This window comes from Anguilla rostrata, chromosome 13 (genome assembly GCF_018555375.3).
Source record: "Anguilla rostrata isolate EN2019 chromosome 13, ASM1855537v3, whole genome shotgun sequence".
Lineage (NCBI taxonomy): Eukaryota > Metazoa > Chordata > Actinopteri > Anguilliformes > Anguillidae > Anguilla > Anguilla rostrata.
In genome coordinates, this window is record NC_057945.1 from 34,926,281 (window position 1) to 34,950,260 (window position 23,980).

Here is a 23,980-nt window from a genome sequence, read left to right on the forward strand (position 1 = left end):
ACTGTAGTTTTCGGTAGTATGATAACAAAAGGTTGAAATTGATCGTGAATACATGAATGGAATATCGGTGGTGTTCGTGGTCACTCAGTGTCCCTCAGGTTACGGCTGGAGGGTACGCATTTTGCCGCAGTTCTTCTAAGTGGATTCGCAATTTTTCATTGTTTGTCAGGGAACAATAGTTCTTTATAATTAGTGAAAATTAATAGAGACGTGTTTTCTTATATTTGAATGTTTGCCACAATAAAGGAGAGTCTCCCTGTCAAACATGGACCCTCACTGCCTCGCTACACCTGTCCCTCATCCTTCAGGGCACTTCAATTTCTCTGTGTGATGTCATATCCTGTCTGGCAGACCCCACTGAGTGTGTGATCCTGATAGTTGCCCTAGTGGGTCCACTGCCCCGGAACAGGGGCAAATGCGCTGAGAGTAGCCCTGGGGGGGGGGGGGGGGGTTGTCATGGAGATTTAGCATGGCTGCAGGCCTGATTAGGGGTGAAGCTATGCTGAAGTATTTAACTCAAGCAGGGATTCTCCAGTATCTTCAGAATGACTTTTTTGATGTGTCAGTTTCTGTCAGCCGCACATGAAATAGATTGAATGGGCTCTCTGGCCCAAAGCTGGAGTAATTACTGAAGGCCAGTCAGTCTTTTGCCTATTTCAGCCTCCCAAGGACACACGGGGCCAGCCGGGTTGTTTGTAGTTCTTAGTTAATGCTGTGTTCGCGTATCGGATTAGATTTTCCCTGACTGAGGCAAACAGGCCTTGTGGCGGTGTTGCTGCAGGCCCTTATTTGAGCTGGTTAATCATCACTTCCCTGGCCTGTTTTTGGCTATGTTCAGGAACCCCCCCTGTGGCTCTGGCCGTCCCGGGGTACGTACAGTATGTTCAGGTTCGGGACGGGTGCGGAGGTTTGGCCTGCACCTCGTCCTGCCCACGGCGCACCCCTCGCGGGGGGCAGACGGGGTTCTGATGCGCGCCTCTGATCCGAAGGCCGCGGCTGCGTGCACACGCACTGCGCGTGCGTCTCTTCCCGTGTCCGCGCGCGAGCCTTTCTGAAGTTTTACCTGAAGGAACCGCGGACGCCATGTCATCGCGCGTTTCCGCCTCAGGCTTCGGGAGCTCGTGTTTGGAGCGTGCTCAGTTCGCCTGCCGATGACGTGTTTTTTTCCCCCACCGGTGAAGTTACTCGGCGCATTTGCATGCATATCTCTAAAGGGAAAGTGTTCTCCACCAATGGGGGCGAAGTCCAGGCCAGGCCCGGCTTGGCAGTTGACCGAAGTTGACAGTTATTTTTTCATATGTTTACTTCCTTGTGCTGTTCTGTGACCTTGTTATTAAAGCATTTTCTGCTTAAATACAGACATAATCCAGCCCAGTTTGTGACTGGACGTTTTTCTTAAAAAGGTGGGGCACGGTATGCGGGCCTCCTGGGCCCATAATGAAGTCCCTCACTGTCCCATGGCGCTCGCCGTCTCCACGGAGATGCCATCAGTGCCGCTGAAGCTGCCGCCATCGTTTTGAGTGACACGTGAATGACCACCTGAGCAGTAACAGGTGCCAGTGGGGCGACATAAGCTCAGGAGGTAAAAGCGGTTGTCTGGCAGTCGGATGGTTGCCGGTTCGATCCCCGCCCTGGGCGTGTCGAAGTGTCCCTGAGCAAGACACCTAACCCCTAACTGCTCTGGTGAATGAGAGGCATCAATTGTAAAGCGCTTTGGATAAAAGTGCTATATAAATGCAGTCCATTTACCATTTACCAGTGTCCATGCCAAGTATGTAAAACCAGGCCGGTGCTGATATAGAGATAGGTGCCCAGGACAGGTGCAATCACCTGCCCTGGAGCTGTAATGCGTGCCTTTTAATGGCCGGTTCCTGAAAGCGGTCCATTGTGCTGTAGCTGGAATCGCTCTGCGCGCGTCACATGTGGAGTCTTATGTAAGTCGCTGATAAGGGGAGTTCGGCCGAGCCAGCTGGGAGATAAGTGCCGTTTCGCTGGGTGCAAAGTTTCCTGAGCCCGTGAGCCTGTCTGAACAGCGCCACCCGGGCAGCGGAGGCGGAATCGCAGCGCGCCACCCCGCGTGCAGGACTGGCCCCCGAACAGCTCCGACTCTGAGCGAGCGCGGGGGGGGGGGTGAGGGAGTGGGCGGGGGTCAAAGGTCGCTGTGTGCTCACGCGAAGCTGTCCCGGGACGCAGGGCGACACGGCAGAGCTGCTGCTGAAGGCGGCTGAGAGGAGCCTCGGACGGTAACGCCAGGAGCGATCAGGAGCGAAGTGAGGGGGGGGGTTTCGCGGATACAAGGAAGGACACACCGGGACGAGCTCTGAGGAGCGTCTGCTGTCCGGATCGTGATTCTGTCGTCACTAGCAACCCCACGGCTCTCTCATGGGTGGTGAAGCTAGAAAAAAAAAAAACGGAATTACCACCATGATAAATTCTCTCTGTAAGTAGCAACTGCAAAAGTATTTTTGTGGACAAAATCTATAAATCGAAATTGACAACGGGATATATTCTCAAGAGGGATATGACGAACAAGAAAACCGATTGTGGGAAAAGCGGGAAAATTATGCCTCGACTCCTGAAAAAGACCCTGAACAGAAACCCCTGGAAAACTGTGGGATAGATCGGGATGACTGCTCGGGAATGACAGAAGGTTGTCAGCGCAAACAGGCTGAGTATCCAGCGCTATCCAGTAGAATAATTATTTTAGAATTTGCAGCGCTAAACCCCTAAACAGTTCCCTGTGCTTGCGCGCTGGTTAGCCTGCAGCCAGCCAGGCTGAGCAGAGTCCAGTCACCCGGGGCAGCAGGCTGTGACTGTTGGCTGGGAAACCCCCCTCTAATCTGACTCGGTGCTCATTTTCGACTGGGGACGCGCTCGTAGAGCAGGCCCTCTCTGGGGGAAGCTTCCTTACCCGTGTGCGACGGCGTGCAGGATCGCCGTGGCGACAGCGATTACGAGCTGCTTCCTCGGGTCCGTTCCACCGGCCGGTTCGACGTTCCCGTTTTCCCAGAGAGGAATCCCTGCGTTGGGATATTTCAGCGTCTGCTCACAGGGAAGCCAGGTCGTCTGTGAGCGCTCTGATTCTGCATCTGAACCGTGCTGGAGTGTTAGGCCATCGGTGGAAGGCATGCAGGCCGGCTGACTGTCTGTCCGTCTGTCTGTATAGTGGTTAGCCGCAGTTCTGCATCAGAAGGAGTTTGAGGGGGGACGGTTGTATCTGCACTGGCTATTTGGTGGTGTTAGGGGAACGTACCGTGGCTCACGCTGAGCCCACCCGCTGTCCCGCCTGAGAGAGGCCCCCACCTCGCCCCTCTGTCCCGCGTGAGAGAGGCCCCTCACCTCGCCCCTCTGTCCCGTGTGAGAGAGGCCCCCCCACCTCGCCCCGTGCGGGGGGGTGTGTGAAGCATGCTGGGATTCCGCCAGCGGACATGGCATGTGCACGGCTCGGCGCCCCTCCCCGAACCTCAGGCCGGGGTGCTCACCCGCTACGGCTCGCTGACCGAGCTGCAGCTCCTCCGGGGCCCGGCCGCGGGGCTGGTGGCCGCCCACGTGCAGCGGTTTGAGGCAGAGGCCCGCCAGCGACACCCCAAACCCGCCAGCACCCCCTCGCCCCGCCAGCGACACCCCAAACCCGCCAGCAACCCCTCGTCCCGCCAGGGACAGCCCAAACCTGCCAGCACCCCCTCATCCCGCCAGCAACACCCCAAACCCATCAGCACCCCCTCGTCCCGCCAGGGACAGCCCAAACCCATTAGCCCTCCCTTGTCCCCCTGGGGATACCCCAAACCCGTCAGCAACCCCTCGTCCCGCCAGGGACAGCCCAAACCCGTCAGCAACCCCTCGTCCCCCACCAGCCCCAGCAGCACGGAGACCACAGAGAGGGGCAAACACAAGGTACACGACCACATTTTACCCACAATGCTTCAGCCACAGAGAGGCCTGTTCCTCCTGTTGCTCAGTTCAGCAATAAGAATGATAAATAGTCTAAACAGTGCTGTTGCAGCTGTTGGAGTTGCAGTTGCAGTTTATTTACAAAGCTCTTGCTGTTACTCATTACAGTATTACAGTACAGTATTGAAAATGGAAATATTTAAAAGAATGAATATTCTAATTATTTGTTGTTACTTTTTTTTTTATTAACAACTCAAAATGATATATGATTTTTAATTTCCGGTAGTTTAATTTAATTTAGTTAATCCAAATTGTGTACAGGTTGTGGCTTAAAGGCACTGAGCATTGGAGTTTTCACTTTCACTCTTCGTTGGTCCTTAACCCTTGAGGTGTGCGTGTAAGTCCTTAAGGTGCAAGTTCACACACACACACACGTGATTAGAGTGTTCTTAACCGAATGCTGATGTCACAATCACCGCGGGTAACCGAAAGCGATGGAGTTCTAGAACACTGGAGGTGGGGGAAAAAAAAAAAAAAAAAAACATTCCGAGAAGCTGTTAGCCGGCGGCTAGCGCGACACAGTAGCGCTCTGCTTTAGCGCTGAGCTCGCCTCCTGGGTACGGCTCGCGGCGCGCGACCGGCATTTCCCTCGCGGTGCATTACGCAACCGCGCGCTCCCATGGAGCCGCTCTTTGAGTCACCTGACCCCTGTCTGCGCCGTGCGGGGAAGCCAGACCGACACCGCCCGAGTAATGGGATTAACGGCAGCCGACGCCCATAGCGACGGAGAGCCCTTCCCGGCTGCGGGAATCAGCTGTTCCCCTCGCCTCAGGGACACGCCTGGTCATCAACAAGGTTCCCCTGGCCCTGTTCCACATGACTGTACTACTGGAGCTCCTCCCACTGTTTCTGACTGGGAATCCGGTTTCATGGGCTCAGTTTCAAAAACTTACAAACTTTTCCCCTCAAGAAACTTTCATTGTCTATTCAGATGCGACACTGGTCTCAATTTATTGATCATTTGTCTGAGAGCAGTTGCCGTTTGATCAGTGGACAGTATACAGCTGATCATTTTGTGTAATGGTCAGAGGCTGTGATTGAGATTTTTTATTTTTTTAAGCTTTTTTAAAAGTTGGTTCTCGGTCAGCTGTTTGTCAGGGGGAGCCAAGCTCTTTTTTCTCCTCCCGTCAACCAGTTTTTTTTCCCCCCCTCTTCTGAGTACTTGCTGTACTGGCAGAGGTAAACAAGGCCGACTCAGGTTGACCGCTGTGGCTTTAGAGGAAGTGAACCACGCTGGCTAACACAAATACCCCTCGGGTATCCATTTCCCGTCATTTAAGGGCTGTTATCTCGCTCTCAAAGAAGGCCGTTCACGGGCACAAGCCCCGACCTAACCAGCCCCCAGACAATAGCGGTGATTAATGGGCCTGTTGACAATTGGAGTAATTAGGCTAACACAATTAATATTTAAGTAGTTTCTGGCCGTCCGAATGGAATCCACATACAATGGACAATGGGGGCGTCTTAAATCCCTCGTCATGTTCTAGACGGTGTCTGGCAGCCGGGGATCTTCCTCACGTCTCCTCACGTCTGCTCGAGTCTACTCCGGCCCTGGTCTGGGGAACGGCTGGTAAAACGGGCCTTAATTCTGTGACTGAATACTTGAAATATCAGTCTCAGATCTCTCTCTCTCTCTCTCTTTCTCTCTCCACTCTCTCTCTCTCTCTCTCTCTCTCTCCACTCTCTCTCTCTCTCTCTCTGTCTTTCCACTCTCACTCTGTCTCTCTCTCTCTGTCTCTCCCCTCTCTCTCTCTCTCCTTCTCACTCTCTCTCTCTCTCTCTCTCTCTCTCTCTCCACTCTCTCTCTCTCTCCACTCTTCTCTCACCTCACTCACTCACTCTCTCTCTCTCTCTCTCAGTGAGGACGTCACGGGACGGTCGGTCCTTCTGCGATGCACACGCTGCTCTGTCGTATCGCAAAAAAACACGCTACACTGTCAGGAGCCGAACGGGACACGGTGCTACGGTACGGGGCACAGTAGTTTCTGAACGTTGTTCAGGACGTCAAGATCCGTTGTCCGTTTTTTTTTTTTTTTTTTTTGAAGCTTTGTAACTGTTTGCTGCTGTGGAGCTTCGCTCATTCTCCCTGAGTAAAATTTTTTTTTAATTAACTATTGACGTATGCATCCATCCTGCGCGGCTCCAGAGTTTTGCTCATCGTGGGAAGCAGATCGGTTTCTCCCACAGATCTGTCTGTTCTTAGCTGGCCTGCGCAAGCAGTGTTTCTGAGTGAGGTCCTTTTAAGCCTGGCTGTGTGCTCTTTCAGCGTCTGTGCTTGTGTGCGCGTGTTTGTTTGTGAACGTGGACTGAGTGCCGAGATGACCACCGTACGTCCGCACCTCCGTCTGTGTTTGATTGACGGCTGAGCGGTGTCACGTGACACCGTTTCACCTGGACGGGCCGCGCTGGTGGGGCCAGCCGGTGTTTTTTTGGTCGTCTCCTGAAGAGGGAGGAGCCGGACCTGGTTGACTGCAGAGGGGGCGGGGACAGTATACCTCTCAGTCTGTGAGTGTGTGTATGCATGTGTTTGTGTGTGACAGGCGTGGGGAGCAGTGGGACTGGAAAGAACTTCTCTCACCTTATTTCACTCAGCTCTGCTACCTGTGTGGATAGTGCCGTCTGATCTCTGGGCTTATCTGCCGGATTAAATCGGGGATCACTGTGCTTGGGTCGGTGATAGGAGATAAGAGAGGGCAGTGGGGAGGGGGAGTGCGCCTGCACGTTGGATTAATCTGTCCGTGGGACTGAGGAGAGAGGGAGAGAGAGAGAGAGGAGACAAGCGAACGGGATCATGGTTCGGATCGCGCGTCTCTCGTCCCGGCAGAGCTGGGACCTGCTCCAACTGGCGCCCGAAAACCACCTGGGGCAAGACGAGGGTTCCGGGCAGGACCCCATGCCCACATCGTACCAGGTGAGAGTGGGGGGGGGGGCACTTGGTTTGCTTCTGTGCAGCCAGCCAGCCAGCCCACCTGCAAGTGAAATCTCAGACCCCCTTCGGTCTGTAGGGCCGTGCTGCAGTTGGCTTCTGAAGACTGAGTTTCAGTTTTGGAGAAAATCACGCGCTCGGCATCTGTTCCTGGAGTTATGTCATCCGTTTTCAGTGATTCATTTGTTTTTGGGTTTGTTTGTTTTTGCGTGACAGGATTCTCTGACACTGTAGATCACAGCTTTTTTTTGAGAAGCGGTTCTACAGGATTAGACTTGCTTTTTTTTGGCGGTGCTCTGAGACCTGGGGGAGAGAGACGGGACCGGTGTAACCAGGAAGTTTTAATGATGTTCCTTTACGGGACTTAGGGCGCTTGTTTTAACCGTTCCCGAAATACACGCTACGGGAGTGTTCACAAGCGTAGCGTGACCCCTGAATGTCTGAGTGTGCGCGCTGCGCTGCGTAGCGTAGGGAGTGTTTGTAGCTCCGTGTGTGATCACGCAGATCAGTCTGTTTCCACGCCATTACTCAGCCGACCGGCTTGATTAAGGGACTCTCTTATCTTCACAATTAGGAACAATAGGTCTGCCTGGAGATTGGTTATTACTCTTCCTCCAGCCTGTCAGGGAAAGTGGCCCCGCGTTAGAGAAATGCTAAAAATGGAGGTAACTAGAGATTAAATGGATGCATCAGAAGATGTCATCAAATGTGGGTTGGAAAGGTTGTGTTCGCTTATGATTTTTTTCAACACTGATGGTTTAGAGGGCATGTCTGTGCTGGTATGTTCACTGCCAGTGTACCCCCCTGCCCAGGTACCTCTGATCCCAGGAGAGACTGCTGTCATACTTTACAGGAAATGTATAATGTAGTATAATGGGTAAGGAGTTGGTCTTGTAACCTAAAGAGGTTGCAGGTTCAATTCCCCGCTAGGACACTGCCGTTGTACCCTTGAGCAAGGTACTTAATCTGCATTGCTTCAGTATATATATCCAGCTGTATAAAATGGATGCAGTGTTAATGCTGTGTAAAAAGTTGTGTAAGCCGCTCTGGATGAGAGCGTCTGCTAAATGCCCGTAATGGAAGGAAAGGTACTTTTCCCTCACAGAGATGAGGTATGTGTGTGATTACCCAATGAGGGCTACAGCGGGGAAATCACAGAGAATCCCCGGGGAGTTTCCCCCCGCCACTGTGGTGTGATTTCTTTAAAAAAAAAACCCCAAGAAGGCACGGGACGTCTTGTAAATCTCAGGACACGGAGGAGAAGATTTGGGGAAGGGACAGGGCGGGCTGTGTGAACCCCGCAGTGCGCCTCGCTGCCGATCAAGGTCGTTTTCGGAGTGCAGCGGTAGCGACGCACGGTCCCCTGGATCGACGAATCGGGTGCTTGCCCTGTGTTTTGTTTTTTTTTGTATTCCTCCCTCTTTCCCCGCCTATCTTTTATCGGGTGCTTTGAGTTTCCTTTTCTTGGAAGTGAGGCTGCGTGTGGGCCTCGAACCCTCTGTACTTTCGTGAGGCTGAACCTACGAGGAAGTTCCTAGGCTGGTTTGTATGTGGGTGTGAACATTACTACAAAGGCTGTGCTTGACAGCCCCGCCCTGCCTTCCCCGTGAGCTGCTGCGTGCAGACAGCGTCTCTGCCTGTCGCTCCAGAGCGGAGCAGATGTGTGAGGCTCAGTCCGTCGCTTCAGAGCGGAGCAGATGTGTGAGGCTCAGCCTGTCGGTCGGTCTGGAAGGTGAAAGCTGTGGCCCAGGGGTGAAGGGCCTGGGGGGGGGGGGGGGTCGGAAGAGGAGACGGGAAAAATTTGGGAGGCCAGATGAACTCTCGGCATCTGTTGCGCCGTCGGAGACCCCGGGCCCAATCTGCAAGCTGTTTCCTCCGAAACCCCGCCCCCATATGCAGATTAGCGCTTGGCGCCCCGCCCCCCTTTTCCTGTTCGCACAATGGGGCAGGATCCTGGAGTTGCCATGACATCAGGGCAAGTCCCCCTCAGCAATGCAGGGGCCGAGCCAGCCTCAGTTAGCGGACTTCACCGGACGGAGCAGGGCAGCTGACGCCGACACACCGGGGGGGAAGCTCACCACACACCGCCAAAGAGCTGGACTTAGCGCTGCACCCCCTGCGACGGGGCAAACTGACCCCCCCCCCGGCACTCTTCACACTACGGGACCGTGTTCTCATCGTCAAAAACCGGCGCCTCTCTCTCTGTTAGCTCAGCTCGCTGTGAAGCCTCGGGCTGCTCTGGATTGAATTTGCGCGTGAGTGTGTTTTTGCGCGCGCGTGTGTGTGTGTGTCTCTGTGAAGCCACATCGAGGACTCCGGGGTCCAGCGCCTGGGTACAGGCATGGGCTGGGCTCCGTGCTGAAGGGACACAATGGTCTTTGTTGCTTTTGACATGCCGTTGACATCCATGGTGAGTGACGCTGATTTTGTACCTTTTCAGGGAGGCTGTCCCGATAGGGGTCACGCCAGAGCCAGCTGAGTACATCATTAAAGCTGCGAAACTTAACTGTAGCACTGGCGCTTGTGTGAAGTTCAGCGCAGGCCGTTGTCTGAAGTTTGTATTACGAAACCGTTGTGAGGTGGCACTATCTTCTCAGGAGCTTGAAAAGAGGAATTTGTTTCAATCTTTCTCTCGTGATGATGCGTGGAACAGGCAGTTCTTCCTACAGGTTGGATTTTTAAGCTGTATGTTGTTTGTAGGAAAATCTAAATCTCGTCCGTCCGTCCGTCCGTCCCCCCCTCCCGGGCTCAATGGGCTCCTGACACCTGTGTCCTCTCTCACCTGGGGGGGCGGGGGTGCCCCCTGCTTCAAAGGGCCACTCAGTCTGCAGGGGGACCGTTTGCTTACCCCCCTCCCCTCAGCCTCCCCCTAAACCCAGCAGTTGTAAAAACGGTTGAGGGACAGTTTTAAGAGGACGCCTCAGAACATTCCGGAACTCTTGGGAAACCGTGAAGCCAATAGCATGGCCAGTGGTTGGTCAGGGTGTTTGTTTTGCACCCAGCATTGTTTGTGTTATGTGTTTCGCTTGTGCTAGACGGTTTCGCGTGTGCTCAGGGTCTCGGTAAACCAGGCCCCCGAATCTCTTTACTTATTCGAGCGATTCATTCAGGGAGTTTGTGGAGAAACTGAGGGAGGTGGCCTCAGCCCATTCGCTTGGTCCAGGTCTTCTCGTTTACATCGGACGGCTGCGGTCATTCCAAAAGGCGGGAGTTAAGCATTTTAGTTTTTTGAAACTACGCACGTTTTTTTGCGGGAATAGGAAAGCGTGGAGGCTGGTGACATGGCTGACGCATGATCGCAGAAGAGAGGCGAGCAGTCTTGCATCACGGGGTCGGTTTGAGAGAGAGGGGGGGGGGGGGTCTCCGGTGCTGTCTCTTTGCACTCGCACGAGCAGGACGGGCCGTTAGAGCTGTCGCCGCCCAAACTCGGGCTTCGCCGTCTGTTTGCAGGACCGGGGCGGAAAGCGGAGGGAACTCAGAACGCTTGGGGAGTGACGGGCGGCTAAACCGCGCGACGGAATGCGAGCGTACGCGTTCGCCCGCGTCCTGAGGCGGTGTCGTGTTCTTTTTTTTTTGTTTTGTTTTGGTTTTTTTTACGCCCGCTGTCAGCGTCCGCTGACGGATCGTGGCGACGCAGACTGACGAGCGCGCGATCCATCCGGCGTTTGTGTTTGCGTTTGTGTTTGAGCAGAGCCGCCGTTCGTCTAGAGCCGCTCGCTGAATGAGCGCTGAATGACGGTGTCGCGCTGTAGCCTAGCTGAGGGGGGGGAGGGTTTGTTCGGGGGGAAGTTAATAGCCTGGCAGCTTGCAAGTCCTGTGTAATGAGCCACAAGTCACTGCTGCTGTGAGCCTGGAGTCGTGTTTGAATTCAGTAGCTTTTCTGCGGCAAGGTTAGCCGAAGATGAACTCGACTTGACCCCGTAAAGCACCGTTGCTTTTTTTCCATCATAATGTCCCATGTCCAGAATCTGACAGCAGTGTAGTATAGTGGGTAAGGGACCTGGTCTTGCAACTTAAAGGTGACTGGTTTGATTCCTGGGTGGATGCAAATGTAAGTATTATGTAAAAGATTTGTGTAAGTCGCTCTGGATTAGAACGTCTGCTGAATGCCTGTAATGTAATGTAATGTAATGATAGGACTGCCTAGACTTTGCCTGCGATGCTGCAGTGGAGGCTTTCCATTAAACAACAGCAGCCCTTCTGTAGTTCTCTCCACCGCTTACAGTCCAGTTTGCAGTTCGCAGCGATGGTCACACGCTCTTTCTCCCCCGTATTGCGTTTCTCTTTGTTTTTGTTGTAGAGGTTAAGCAGAGGCGGTGTAGTTGTATTGTATTGTATTGCAAACAATGGGCTTGTGAGTAGGTCAGCATGGGCAACAGCCTGAGCGGAACAGAGTCCAGGTCGACACAACACAAACAGTACAGAAAGAACTAAACTATGAACTAAATAAGGCTGGTTACTGGCAACGAATATCCCTCTCACTCTGTATTTAAAGTCCATATTCCATAGTTTTAAACTTTTCGGTCATGGGAGGAGGGGGTTTGTTTAAAGGCAGTGCACCTCTTCGGGGGGGCCACAAATTCAGTGTCCCGTCTGTGGTCCCAGGGTCTGAAGGCCTACCTGCCACACCACCATCATCATCTCCAAAACAGGAACCTGGCACATTTTAAAAAGAATCACTACCCAGATTCATCTCCATACTCCTCTACTACATGCTCTCTCTCTCTGTCTCTCTCTCTCTCTCTCTCTCTCTCTCTCTCTCTCTCTTTCTCCTCCTTTCTCTGCTTTCTCTGCTGCGTCGGGGGGGGCGGGCAGGGGTTCAGGCCGTTGCTCCAGCTGTTAGGGGGCTTTTGAACACCCCAGGTTTTTAGCATCTGTCAGGGGCGGGACAGTATCCTTTCATCTTCCGTGTCTTTCGCCGAACCCCAGCGGTTCTCTGCTGGTGGTGAAACGTACCGCACCCTCGGATGTGCGGGCAGGGGGGGCAGTTGTTTTCGTGGAAGCGCTCTTAAACGCCTGCACGGTTGCTGGTTGCGTTTGTGCGTTAGCTGCGTGACCCCCAATTTCTCCCCACCCCTCACCACACAGGAGAGACGAGGTTCCCAGCAGCAGGTTCAGGGCTCTGCTCCGTGGGGGGGGTGTCCTGACCTCGCCCCCCCGCCGTGTTTACAGGGCAGTGTCCCGCTCCGATGACCTCAGCCGCTGGGGGGCCGTCGGAAAGAGGGGGGGGGGTGTTTTTTCTCTCCGGTTGTTTATTACGTAACGGCTCTTCCTCCTCAGGAGTAATGACCCTCCTCGGGTCTCCTGAGCCGACGGCCGTCCTTAACGATGTTTCCACCTGGGCCTCCTAACGACGGCAGGCTCCGCTCAGGAAAAAGCCCCCCCCCCCCATTGTCTCTGTCTCTGTCCTTCCGTTGGAATACGGACCTTTCCTGTCTTTTATTGCGTTCCTTCGCTCTCTCTTTCCTTCCAGAAAGGCATCGGCAGAATGTCATGCATGCGAAAAATGCGACAAACGCGACCTAAACCTGCGACAGATTTACCGTTTTACTGTTACTGCACTTTCAATGGCAGTTCATGCAATAAAGAACTATTCTGTTCAGTGACCACAAGGATGTACATCTCATTTCCACCTTGGTGGGGACAACAAACTAGAATTTTTTTTTGCCGGGGAGGGAGACACTAACAGTACCTGTTAATATTGGTGGGGGGGGCATGCATTTGATGTTTTCCCGAAGTTGGGGAGGACTCATCTCCCCCTGTCCAAACCCCCCGTCTTTTTTATGTCTTCAAAGATGTTCTCGCCTGTATTGATGATGCCAGGTCAGACTTGTGACATTCTCTCTCTCTCTCTCCCTCTCTCTCTCTCTCTCCTGTTCCCTCGTTTTTCGTCCAGGGTCAAGCACGTCGTCGCAAGAACATGACGGAGTTCCTGGGGGACTCGAGCATCCCGTCCCCGGACTCCCTGGCGCAGCTGGGGGGGTCCCTCTCCGGCGGGGGGGGCGGGCCGGACAGCTGGAAGAACCGAGCCGCCAGCCGGTTCAGCGGCTTCTTCAGCTCCGGGGCCGCCACGGGGCCCTTCGGCAAGGTGAGGCGTCGCCACGGCGAGGCGTCGCCACGACAACACACGCGGCGGGGGGAAAAAAAAAACCCAAAGTGTCTTGCGCGTCCAAGCAATGTTTACACAAACTGACATCCCGCCACAGACTCGGGGGGGAGGGAGGGGAGGTGGGGTCAGAGGTCACATCCCCCCCGGCTTCCTGTCCGCGCAGTCCCTTGAAGTCGATCAGATAGGGCTGACGTAGGTCCCGCCTCGCGAAACAATGGCTCTCTGTTGCTGCTCTGCTCGAGGAGTAGTTTAAGAGGTGTCTTGGGGGTTCTCTCGGTGGACAACAACATCAAGGGGGGGGACATCCAGTCTCAGACACATCTGGCATCCCCTGGAAAAGATGCCGTGAGCATTTTAAGAGAACCCCTCCCCCCCCAGAGCACGGGTCAATGCAGTCACTCCATAGTCTAAGTCATATGTTCTGTCTCAATCCCATTCCGTTCAATTCGGTTTTATTTGTATAGCACTTTTTTTTGCAGAGGCACTGTCACGTGAATGATGTCATGTGACAGGCAATGAAGTGTAATTCACATTTATCTCTGACTGTATAATGGCTTCCTGCTCCGGCCAAGAGCAACTGGGAGCCTCACATTCACTTGCCTTGATGTACAGTGTGTGTAATGGTGATATACAAGTACAGCAGCCACTTAGAATCAGCTAACTCATGAACAAGTGCTTATTGAATAGATTTATTACCCCCCCCCCCCTCCCCAAAAAAAAAAAATAATAAAGATTCCTCCTCCTAACACACTCCAGTGACAGATGTATGACATTTTCGGACAAAGCCTGTCACTCTCCTGTCACCTCAATGGGTTCAGGGCCTTTGGCTCTGCCCTCCCCATCCCTGCACACAAGGATCATGGAAGGGGGGGGGGGGGGTGCTTTATCTCCCAGGGGACCCGCCCACCTCTTCGTCGCCACCCCTCACAAAGACCGGGTTGGGTGAGGGAGGGGCTTCTGTGACCCCCCACCTCATTGTCCTGACGCCTCTCTTCCACACAAGGGCCATTTCCATTGAGTGCGTTTGGGTTCCTTTGTGCCTGACAAGGTCTGGGGCGTACTGCTATTAGCATTCCGCGCACTTAGCGGGCAAGATGCGATTGAATTGAATTGAATTGAGTTTTAGGCTTATTGGACGTCACCTGTCCCTCGGTCACCTCGGTCGTCACGGGGACGTGCGGCTGGTTGATTGGCAGGATGACACTTCTCATTGTTGCTTCTACAGGAGACGGTGCCGGCCTCTCTCCTGTCTGCCCAGCCAATCGAATTAGTCTGAATTATTTCGTTTTCCACAAAGGATTCGAAGGTGCTCTATTTGTAAAATTAATGAAATTTGCGGCTGGTGCAAGATCAAGACTAAATATAAAGGAATATGCGTGTGACCTCAGCTCAGAAATGGAAACATCCTTTAGTTGGTTAAGGCCTGAGATGGAGTTAAAGCATGCGTTGACGTGCTAGCAGCCTTGATCAGAATGGGACCTGAGCTAAGCTGCTTTGTTCACAGGATAGCAGTGTGAATCAAAGACGTGTTTTTCAAATGATATGTAATGTATTCAATTCACACAAAAACTAACCATCCCCCCATTTCTGTCTCACCTCCCATTCCTTTCCCCTCTCTTTCTCTCTCTTTCTCTTTCTTTCTCTTTCTCCCTCTCGCTCTCTCCTCCTCTGCTCTACTGTCTCTCTGTATCCCTCCCGCTCCCTCTCACCCCCTTTCTCTCCCTTCTCTCTCCCCCCTCCTCTCTCCCCCTCCCTCCCTCCCTCTCTCTCCCTCCTCCCCCCCCCTCAGGAGGTGGACCGTGTTGAGCAGCTCCACAGTAAGCTGCACTCCTACACCCTTTTGGGTCTGCCCAAGGTCCCCCCCCAGCTGTCCTTCCACCACGACTCCTGGGAGGAGGAGGAGACCAACCTGGAGCTGGAGGAGAGCTGGCAGTGCCTGCTGGAGAACCCGGAGGTACTGCAACGGTCTCTCACTCCCACACCACACACACACACACACACACACACACACACACACATGCACACACACACACACATACACACACACACACACACACATACACACGCACACACACACACACGCGCACACACACACACTCACACGCACAAATGCGTACTCAAACACACACATACCTACACACGCATACACATGCACACACCGCACGGGCGTGTCCCGGCGATGGACGTCAGTCGGAGCAGGACGGCCGTATCCACCCTGCCTGCTTCTTACATAACCAGATATGTAATATAACATAACACAGGATGGGCAGTGTTACTTCATCACACCCCAGGTGGCTAAACCCAGTGCCTGCATATGAAATACAAAACTTTGAATTCACTTAAAAATTAAGCGTCTGGCTACAGCCATGACTTTTATAAACATCCATTGCATTGTGCAACAAAAAGCAGCTCACGCAGTGGGTGCCCTGGACAGAGTCTGAAAAAGAGTTTTAAAGTGAACGCTAGCATCCAGCTTTAGAAAGTCTTGCTGAAAGACTTGTGTGAAGTGGATGGCACTGGACACTTCCTGTTTTGGATGTGTGGGGGGACGTGCTGGGTGTTAAGAGTGTTCCGTGGTTGCTAAGTAACTCTCTCTCACGTGTGGCGCCTCCGCAGTCGCTGACCAGGCGGCAGTTCCACCAGCAGGAGGCGATCTGGGAGCTGCTGCAGACGGAGGCCACCTACATCAAGAGGCTGCGCGTCATCACCGATGTGAGTGCCTCGCCCGACTCTCCCTCTGCGTTCCTCTCCTCTTTTCCTATTCTCCTTTCTTTTTTCTCGTTCCTGTCTTACTTCCTCCCGCACCCGGGACGCCATGATCGCGACTGTAAGCGCGTCCCGTCGCCGTGGGGCGCTGTTGCGTCGGGGAGAACTCGGACACGCGTGCGCACCCCGCCAAAGCGCTTGCAGCCTGCCGCGCCCCCAAGCTTTCTCTACGTTTGTGCCGGAGAACTCCGCTGCTCTTACATCTGGCGCAGGCCCGTTACAGAGCGGTCGCTTCCTAAATGCGCCCTCAGTACACCTGCAGAGCGGTCGCTTCCTAAATGCGCCCTCGGTACACCTGCAGCATTGTCCTTCTGGGCCATCGGTACCGCCGTGAGGACAAGGAGCAGAGGCAGTGATGACATGGGCCATCAAGCAATATTGGGAAAAGGAAAAGGGGGAAGTTGGGGGTCAAAGAGGGAGGGGATGAGTTGTGTCGTCAGGAGGCAGAGGTCCTAACACCGAGCCCTTATTCCTCTTCATCTCTCTTCTCGTCCCTCTCTCCCCTCACTCCTCTCTCTCTCTCTCCCTCCTCTTCTCTCCCTCTCTCTCCTCTCCCTCCTCCCCCTCCCCCCCCGCAGCTGTTCCTGTGCGGGCTGCTGAACCTGCAGGACAGCGGGCTGCTGACGGAGGTGGAGCCGTCGCGCCTCTTCAGCAACATCCAGGAAGTGGTGCGGCTGCACACGGCGCTGTGGGCCCAGGTCATGCTGCCCGCGCTGGAGAAGGCCCGGGAGAGCCGCGCCCTGCTCGACCCCGCCCACCTGCACGAGGGCTTCCAGACTGTGAGTGGCCCGCATGCTCGCAAGTGCACACACACACACACACACATATACAAGTGCACACGCATATGCACACACACACACATGCTTGCACACAAGTGCATACTCATATGCATGGACATATGCATATACATATGCGCACACACACACACACACACACACACACAAGTGCACACGCATATGCACACACACACACACACGAGTGCACACGCATATGCACACACACACATGCACGCACACAAGTGCACACGCATATGCATACACACACACACACACACACACATACAAAAGTGCACACGCATATGCACACACACACACACACATACAAGTGCATGCGCATATGCACACACACACACACGAGTGCACACACATATGCACACACACACATGCACACACACAAGTGCATACTCATATGCACGGACATATGCATATACATATGCACACACACACACAAGTGCACACGCATATGCACACACACACACACACACACGAGTGCACACACATATGCACATACACACATGCATGCACACAAGTGCATACTCATATGCACGGACATATGCATATACATATGCACACACACACACAAGTGCACGTGCATGTGCAGACACTTGCACACAGACAAAGCAAGATTGCAATCAGCCACAGGTAAAAGCACATACAGTTTCCCCTATTTGTCCAGTTAAAGTCAAATTCCCACACACGCTACACGCTGCACAAAAGCCAAAAACTGCTGACTGTGATGGAGGACGCATTCTTGAAGTAAAAATACATTCTTAATTTGAACTGACACGGCCCCCGTGTGTGTGTGTGTGTGTGTGTGTGATGTACAGATTGGCTCCAGGTTCCAGCCCTACATCCATTACTGCATGGAGGAGGAGAGCTGCCTGGAGTACACCAGGAACCTGCTGAAGGAGAACGAGCTCTTCAGGATCTATGTGACGGTGAGCGGAACGCGCCCCCCTCCCACGCAGCCGTGTGTTCGCTGCGTTACCCTGCGCCCCCCTACGCCGCCATCGTGTCGCCATCCACGTGCCTCTGTGAGCACGCTTCTCCAGAGCAATCGGGGAAACCTGTCTCTTTCTGGTGGTGCGACAGAACGTGTTTCGAACGGCATAATGGTACCAGGACCAAACCTGGGTCTAATACGTGTTTGTTTTGGATTCAAGTACCTTTCTACGCTTTACTGATCTTGTCTGGTGTATTTGAACCAATGAAATAAGGTGCAAACCCTGCCATCTGGTCATACTGGCAGGCTCAGTTACGCCAGGCAAGATCAATAGAGCACAGAAAAGTATTTGAATCCAAAACAAATATGTATTGGACCCCCGGTCTGACCAGGACATCTGGTAACCTGCATGTTTGATCACTTCCTCTCCCCCCCCTCCTTCCTCCTTCCTGTGGCCTTTTGTTATGGGCGGTGCTTGCGCTGTGGGTGTGTGTCATCAACGCTTCTTTTGCTCCTCCCACAGTGGGCGGAGACTCACAAGCAGTGCAACCGGCTGAAGCTGACGGACATGCTGGCCAAGCCCCACCAGCGGCTCACCAAGTACCCGCTGCTGCTGAAGAGCGTGCTGAAGAAGACCGACGAGCCGGCCACCCGCGAGGCCGTCAGCGGCATGGTGAGGAGGGGGGGAGCGGAGGGGTGGGGGGAGGGGGGGGGGGGAGGGGGGGGGGGGGGAGGGAGGGAGGGGGGAGGGGAGGGAGGGTCAGAGCAAGGGAGAGAGGGAGGGATCTGTAGATGGAGGAATGGACAGACGGAGGGAGGTGGGATGGACAGTTGGACGAAGGGGGAGGGAGGGGGGGAGGGAGGGACAGAGCAAGGGACTGAGGGAGGGAGGGACAGACAGACTGAGGGAGGGAGATAAGAAAAGAAAAGAGCAGATACAGTTAAAAATCCAAGGTTCAGAAAGTTAAAAAACCATCCTCAGTATTTTGCTCCAGTAACCTGGATTTGTTTATCAGCACCAGGATGGCAGAACTAATCAGTGAAATCAGCTGGTCTGAGTTCATGGGGAGGAATAAACGCATGGTAGGACTTTCACTTTTCTGACCCCTGGACTTTCCACCGCTCATAAAGAGATAAACGGAGGGTGAGGATGGAGAGATGACAGAAGGGGGGAGGAGGAGTGTGCGATGATGGAGGGAATGAGGGAGGAAGGGTTGGGGTGATAGCAGATGGAGCCGAAAGTAGCGTGTAGCAGGCATGTGTGTTCCCCGATGCTAACGGCGGGCGCGGCTGCCCCCCCCCCTCTCTCCCAGGTGGGCCTGGTGGAGGGCTTCATCAACAGCGTCAACTCCCAGATGCGCCAGCGGCAGGAGCGGCAGAAGCTGGCCGCCACCTCCAGCCGCATCGAGTCCTACGAGGCCGTGGAGGGGGGCAGCGAGGAGGTGGAGAAGGTGAGGGGGGGAACCCCATCACAGGGTAGGGGAGTTGGGGGAGGGGGGGGGGGCTCAAGGGACCCCCATCACAGCACAGGGAGGTTAGGGGGAGGCGCTCCAGAGAAGCAAGTTACTTCATATTACAGTCTCTGCTATGTACATTACATTACACTCACTTAGCCGACGCTCTGATCCAGAGTGACTTGTGGTAGGGCAGAAAATCAGTGTTACTGGCGGGAGTACAAAAGTGTGACATCACCCAGAAGGCTCTGAAGGCCCCGTTTATATAAACTGGCAGTTCGTGGTGAAAGAAAAGTAAATACCACTAGACAGATGACCTAATCACACAGCTATATCTATAACCTCATCCCAGAAGGAGATTCAGCAGGAGAGAAAGGGTAGCTAACGGGTGTCGGGAGAGCCAGTGGTGCAGTCTAAAGAGGTGGGTCTTCATTCTGTGTCAGAAGATGAGCAGGGTTTCTGCTGTCCTGACTGTAGTGGGAAGCTCATTCCACCACCAGTGTGCCAGGGCAAACAGGGCAGCAGGTTTCACAAAGAGCATTTAACCCATTTATAGGGCTGGGCTGTTTACTGGGAACAGTTTATCTGACCAGCAGGACTGGGCCGTTTGTGAATGAGACTTGTGTTCTAATCAGTCCTCCACAACACTGTGGTGAGATTCATCATGTTCCTGGGATCACGCTTTGCACTCTCACCCCCCCCCCCCAGATCCTGCGCGAGTTCAGCCGCATCGACCTGACCGCCCCCATGATGGGCATCACCCCCGAGGAGACGCGGGAGCTCCACCTGGAGGGGGCGCTGCGCATGAAAGAGGGCAAGGAGAGCAGGGTGAGTAGGGCTGTTCCACCACGAGGTCATCCACAAGGAAACAGACCGAGGGGGCGGCCATCTTAGTGAGGGCTCTGGTCCTACGGTTCTTGCATTATGCTACGTTTCGGCATTTAACAGATGCTGTTATCTGGTGCAAATGACACAGAGTGCAGTTTTACATACAATTCACTTGGATGTTGTACAGAAACAATTGAAGTATTCTCCTGTTAATTCCCAGAGCTTTTCAGCAAACTCAGCATTAGATAGGGAAAATCGGTTCATTGACCACCATGACCGTTGATTCATTGAAGGAGGTGGTGGAATTGTGGTACATGGAGGCTGGCGAATGCTGCCCGTTCTCAGTGAGCTTTTACCGAGAACGATCTGAATCTGGTCAAAGCCACAGAAGGTCCAAAACCAGTCGACCCAAAAAGGTTTGACCCTAGTGTGCGCCTCTCCCTCTCTCTCCCAGATGGACGTGTACTGCTTCCTGTTCACCGACCTCCTGCTGATCACCAAGTCGGTGAAGCGCGTGGAGAAGGTCAAGGTGATCCGCCAGCCCCTGCTCATCAACAACGTGGTGTGCAGAGAGCTGAAAGACCCTGGTGAGCACTGACCCCTGACCCCTGACCCCTGACCCCAGCGCCTGCTTATCCCATAACCGCTCGATTTCCCCCACACACTCACCAAACTCCGCTCCCCAGCTACATTACAGCCACCAAACTCTGCACCAAACTCACGTCCCACTTACGGTCTAGTCACTGTCCCGTTAATTATCTCCTCTCTAGTAATGAATCAGCTTACCTGTTAATAGCCACCATCTCTTTACCAGTCTTGCCATTCAGCCATTACATTTCAGTCACAGTCGAGCTAATGCATTAGCCATCGGGCCCAGCCACTGTTGAATGGTCATACTTTCCCCACTCGCTGTCATGACAACCGTCCACACCACCACTAAGTTTCCCCCTATGGACTGGCCGGCTGTCGTAAGCTTCAGAGTGAACTGTGCATCAGAAAATCTGATCTCTCTTTCTTCTTCCCCCCCCCCCCACTCCCACCCTCCACACACCCCAGGCTCCTTCCTACTCATCTACCTCAATGAGTTCCACAGCGCGGTGGCGGCCTACTCCTTTCAGGCCAACAGCGCCACCCAGGGGCGCAACTGGATAGACGCCATCTACAACGTCCAGGTAACGGCGGCCTCTGTGTTTGCATTAGAAAAGCCCTCCTCCTCATACACAGATGGGGAATTGGGGTATAATGACTGAATTTGGGAGAAAATGGAAAGAAATAAAAGAAAAACCCTCCTCCTTGCACACATTAACATTGCATTACATTTGAAGCTAGGAGGCATTACAAGCTACAACATCAAAACAATGCTACAAGGCACAGTAAGTGCTGGATGGACGTGCATGTAGCATGAAAGTGGGGCGACGTAGCTCAGGAGCGGTTGTCTGGCAGTCGGAGGGTTGCCGGTTCGATCCCCCGCCCGGGGCATGTCGAAGTGTCCCTGAGCAAGACACCTAACCCCTAATTGCTCCCAGCGAGCTGATTGGTACCTTGTATGGCAGCCTTTCAGTGAGTGAGTATATGAATGTGAGTGTGTGTGTGAATGGGTGAATGAGAGGCATCAATTGTAAAGCGCTTTGGATAAAAGCGCTATATAAATGCAGTCCACTTACCATGAAAGTGGCACAGGCGCAGAAATTGACCCACGCTGTACCTTATTTGGAGGAAATGGTGGCATGGCTGGCTGTCCCCTAAACGCTCGCGGTCCTAAAGGTGCGCTCTCGTTCTCTTCCGCAGAATCGGCTTCAGAAGCTTCGCTCGGAGGAGCACGTCCGGCGGCAGGTGACCCCCCTGCAGCCGACGGTGGGGGAGGGGGACGAGAGCAGCAACTCCGCCGCCAGCTCCCCCTGTCTGCCGCACAAGGAACAGCAGAGCGGAAGGTACTTCATACGCGCGCATGCACCCATTTACTGTGAGAGTATGGAGTTATTATTGAATCAGTATGAATCCAGTGAAACGTGGAAATTAGCATAATGTACATTATAGCTTGTATCATAGTATGTGATTCTTTCTCTAAAACCTTTATGAAAGTGTTGGAGAATCAATTGTTGGTCTCCCCATCTCACTTCTCTCTTCCTGTTGTCTCCTAAACCCCTCCCACGCCTTTCCCACAGCCAATCGGACGGCTCGACCGAGACCCTGTCGGTGGCCGTGTTGGAGGAGACCAACGGGTCCGAGGATTCGTCGTCCTTCCGCACGGATCTGGGGGAGTCGTTTGGGGAGGGCTCCCTCTCAGAGGCGGAGACACCCTCCCGTCACTCGACGGCGCTGCACCCTAACCCCAAAAGCCTCCGTCACCTCTTCTGCACGGAGGTGGAGGTGAAGGCCGACATGGACCCCCAGTGCCGCTCGCTGTCCATGGACAGCGCCTACGGGACGCTGTCCCCCGAATCACTGCTGAGAGAGCTGCACCTGAGGGCGAGGCCCGGTCACAGCGAGGGGGAGGAGACTGAGGGCGAGGAGGCGGAGCCTGGGGAGGAAGAGGAGGAGGAGGACCTGTCCTCCAGCGGCTCCCAGCGCTCGGTGGACAGCTCCCTCCGGCTGCGGCGACGCCCCCCGGTGCAGCCCCGCCCCCACTGCCTGCAGGTGTTCGCGAACCGGTCGCGGTCCGAGGACAACCTGCTGCAGCGGCTCTGCCAGCACGCCCTCCCGGGGGCACCGGGGGGCGCCGCGGAGACGTCGGTCCAGGGGAGCAGGTCCCTGCCCCACCTCTGCAAGCGGGACCCCCGGAGCGCCGAGCTGCCCCGCGAGGCGGACGAGGGCCGGCCCGACACCGGGGGGGACCGCCTGACCCAAAGCGCGCCCGAGGGGGAGCTGAGCGACATCCTGAGACGGGCCGAGGCCCACGGCAGCCGCAGCTGCCCCTGCAGCCGGGCCAGCAGCAGCGGGTCGGACTGTGAGACGGCGCCCCCCGCAGCGCCGGAGGGGAACTGCAACTGCAGCTGCAGCTTGGGCGACAGCGGTGAGGAGCAGGACTGCAGAGAGCCCGGGGCAGGCAGGAAGTGCAAGAGCAAGGCCCATGGCCCCGCCCAGCAGCACAAGAAGCTGACCCTGGCCCAGCTGTACAAGATACGCACCACCCTGGTGCTCAACTCCACACTCACAGCATCGTAAGTCCTTTCAGACCTCACCCAAACCTCACCCGCCCCCCTCCATGCACCCCACTCTCTCTCTCTCATTACTGAAGCATATCTACCACTGCACTTTCTCCACACATTAACTTGCTCGCCCTCTTCTGTCTGTCTTTCTTTCCCCTCATTTCTGCACCACACCATCCCTTCTCTGTGCTGCATTGCATCCCTTCTCTGTGCTGCATTGCATCCCTTCTCTGTGCTGTATTGCATCCCTTCTCTGTGCTGCATTGCATCCCTTCTCTGTGCTGCATTGCATCCCTTCTCTGTGCTGTATTGCATCCCTTCTCTGTGCTGCATTGCATCCCTTCTCTGTGCTGCATTGCATCCCTTCCCTGTGCTGTATTGCATCCCTTCCCTGTGCTGCATTGTTTATAAAGTAAATATAAATGTCTGAGTGGGTCAAAGCTGCATCAGCTCCATTTGTTTCAATGCTTTGAGGGCTTGTTCCCCTTCAAAAGCTTTAAACACAGCCACCCTGTTTTTTCATGTTTACCCGTTTAAGTTTTAATATGTATGATTAATTGAACAGCTTCCCGGTGCTCACAGCTGTAAACCTCTGCTTTAAAGACCCCTCACTGGCGGTCCTAACACTGTTATGGACCCACGGGCCACACAATCGATAATCAGGATCGCCAGTTGCGCGGGCGTCTGCGTCGTCGTCAGCACGGGGGCGAAATGGCGGCTTGGCGCGACGGCTTTTTGTTTTCGCGTGAAGGAGCCTGCGCGCAGGGTCATGCGTCCTCGGCCCCGCCCCGTTCCTGACCGCCCGAATTTAGCTCGCACATTGTGTGCGGCCCGCGGTGGCGGTGGCGGTGGGGGTGGGGTGGGGTGCGTTTGGGTTTTGGGTGTGGGAAGCTGGCATTCGGACGTCTCGTTCCTTTGTCTCGGCCTGGAGCCACGAGCCTCGCAATCAAACGATCTCGCCCCCAGCCCTCCGCCCCAGGGCTGCTACAGAGGCCCCGTTCCTTTGCCAGCCATGAGAAAAAGGCGCTTTGATCAATAGGCATTGTGCTGGTAATTCCCTGTGGTGTCTGGTGTA

The 23,980-nt window shown here is 54.4% G+C and overlaps 1 protein-coding gene across 10 annotated transcripts in view; it reads left to right on the forward strand.

Annotated features, from left to right (window-relative positions):
- LOC135237528 (pleckstrin homology domain-containing family G member 5-like) overlaps positions 1 to 23,980 on the forward strand; it is an 82,233-nt gene that overhangs the window by 54,785 nt on the left and 3,468 nt on the right. For 6 of the 10 annotated variants that reach the window (XM_064304724.1, XM_064304725.1, XM_064304720.1 and 3 more), the window contains 12 exons: positions 12,774 to 12,965; positions 14,776 to 14,940; positions 15,603 to 15,698; positions 16,331 to 16,531; positions 17,359 to 17,469; positions 17,998 to 18,147; positions 18,788 to 18,925; positions 19,637 to 19,756; positions 20,211 to 20,343; positions 20,813 to 20,928; positions 21,545 to 21,687; positions 21,922 to 22,917. In XM_064304724.1, the coding sequence (XP_064160794.1) occupies positions 12,774 to 12,965; positions 14,776 to 14,940; positions 15,603 to 15,698; positions 16,331 to 16,531; positions 17,359 to 17,469; positions 17,998 to 18,147; positions 18,788 to 18,925; positions 19,637 to 19,756; positions 20,211 to 20,343; positions 20,813 to 20,928; positions 21,545 to 21,687; positions 21,922 to 22,917 (2,561 nt within the window). Of the gene's footprint in view, positions 1 to 2,202; positions 3,895 to 12,773; positions 12,966 to 14,775; positions 14,941 to 15,602; positions 15,699 to 16,330; positions 16,532 to 17,358; positions 17,470 to 17,997; positions 18,148 to 18,787; positions 18,926 to 19,636; positions 19,757 to 20,210; positions 20,344 to 20,812; positions 20,929 to 21,544; positions 21,688 to 21,921; positions 22,922 to 23,980 lie in introns of those variants that run through there. The other 4 variants (XM_064304730.1, XM_064304723.1, XM_064304729.1 and 1 more) reach the window with 2 other exon arrangements.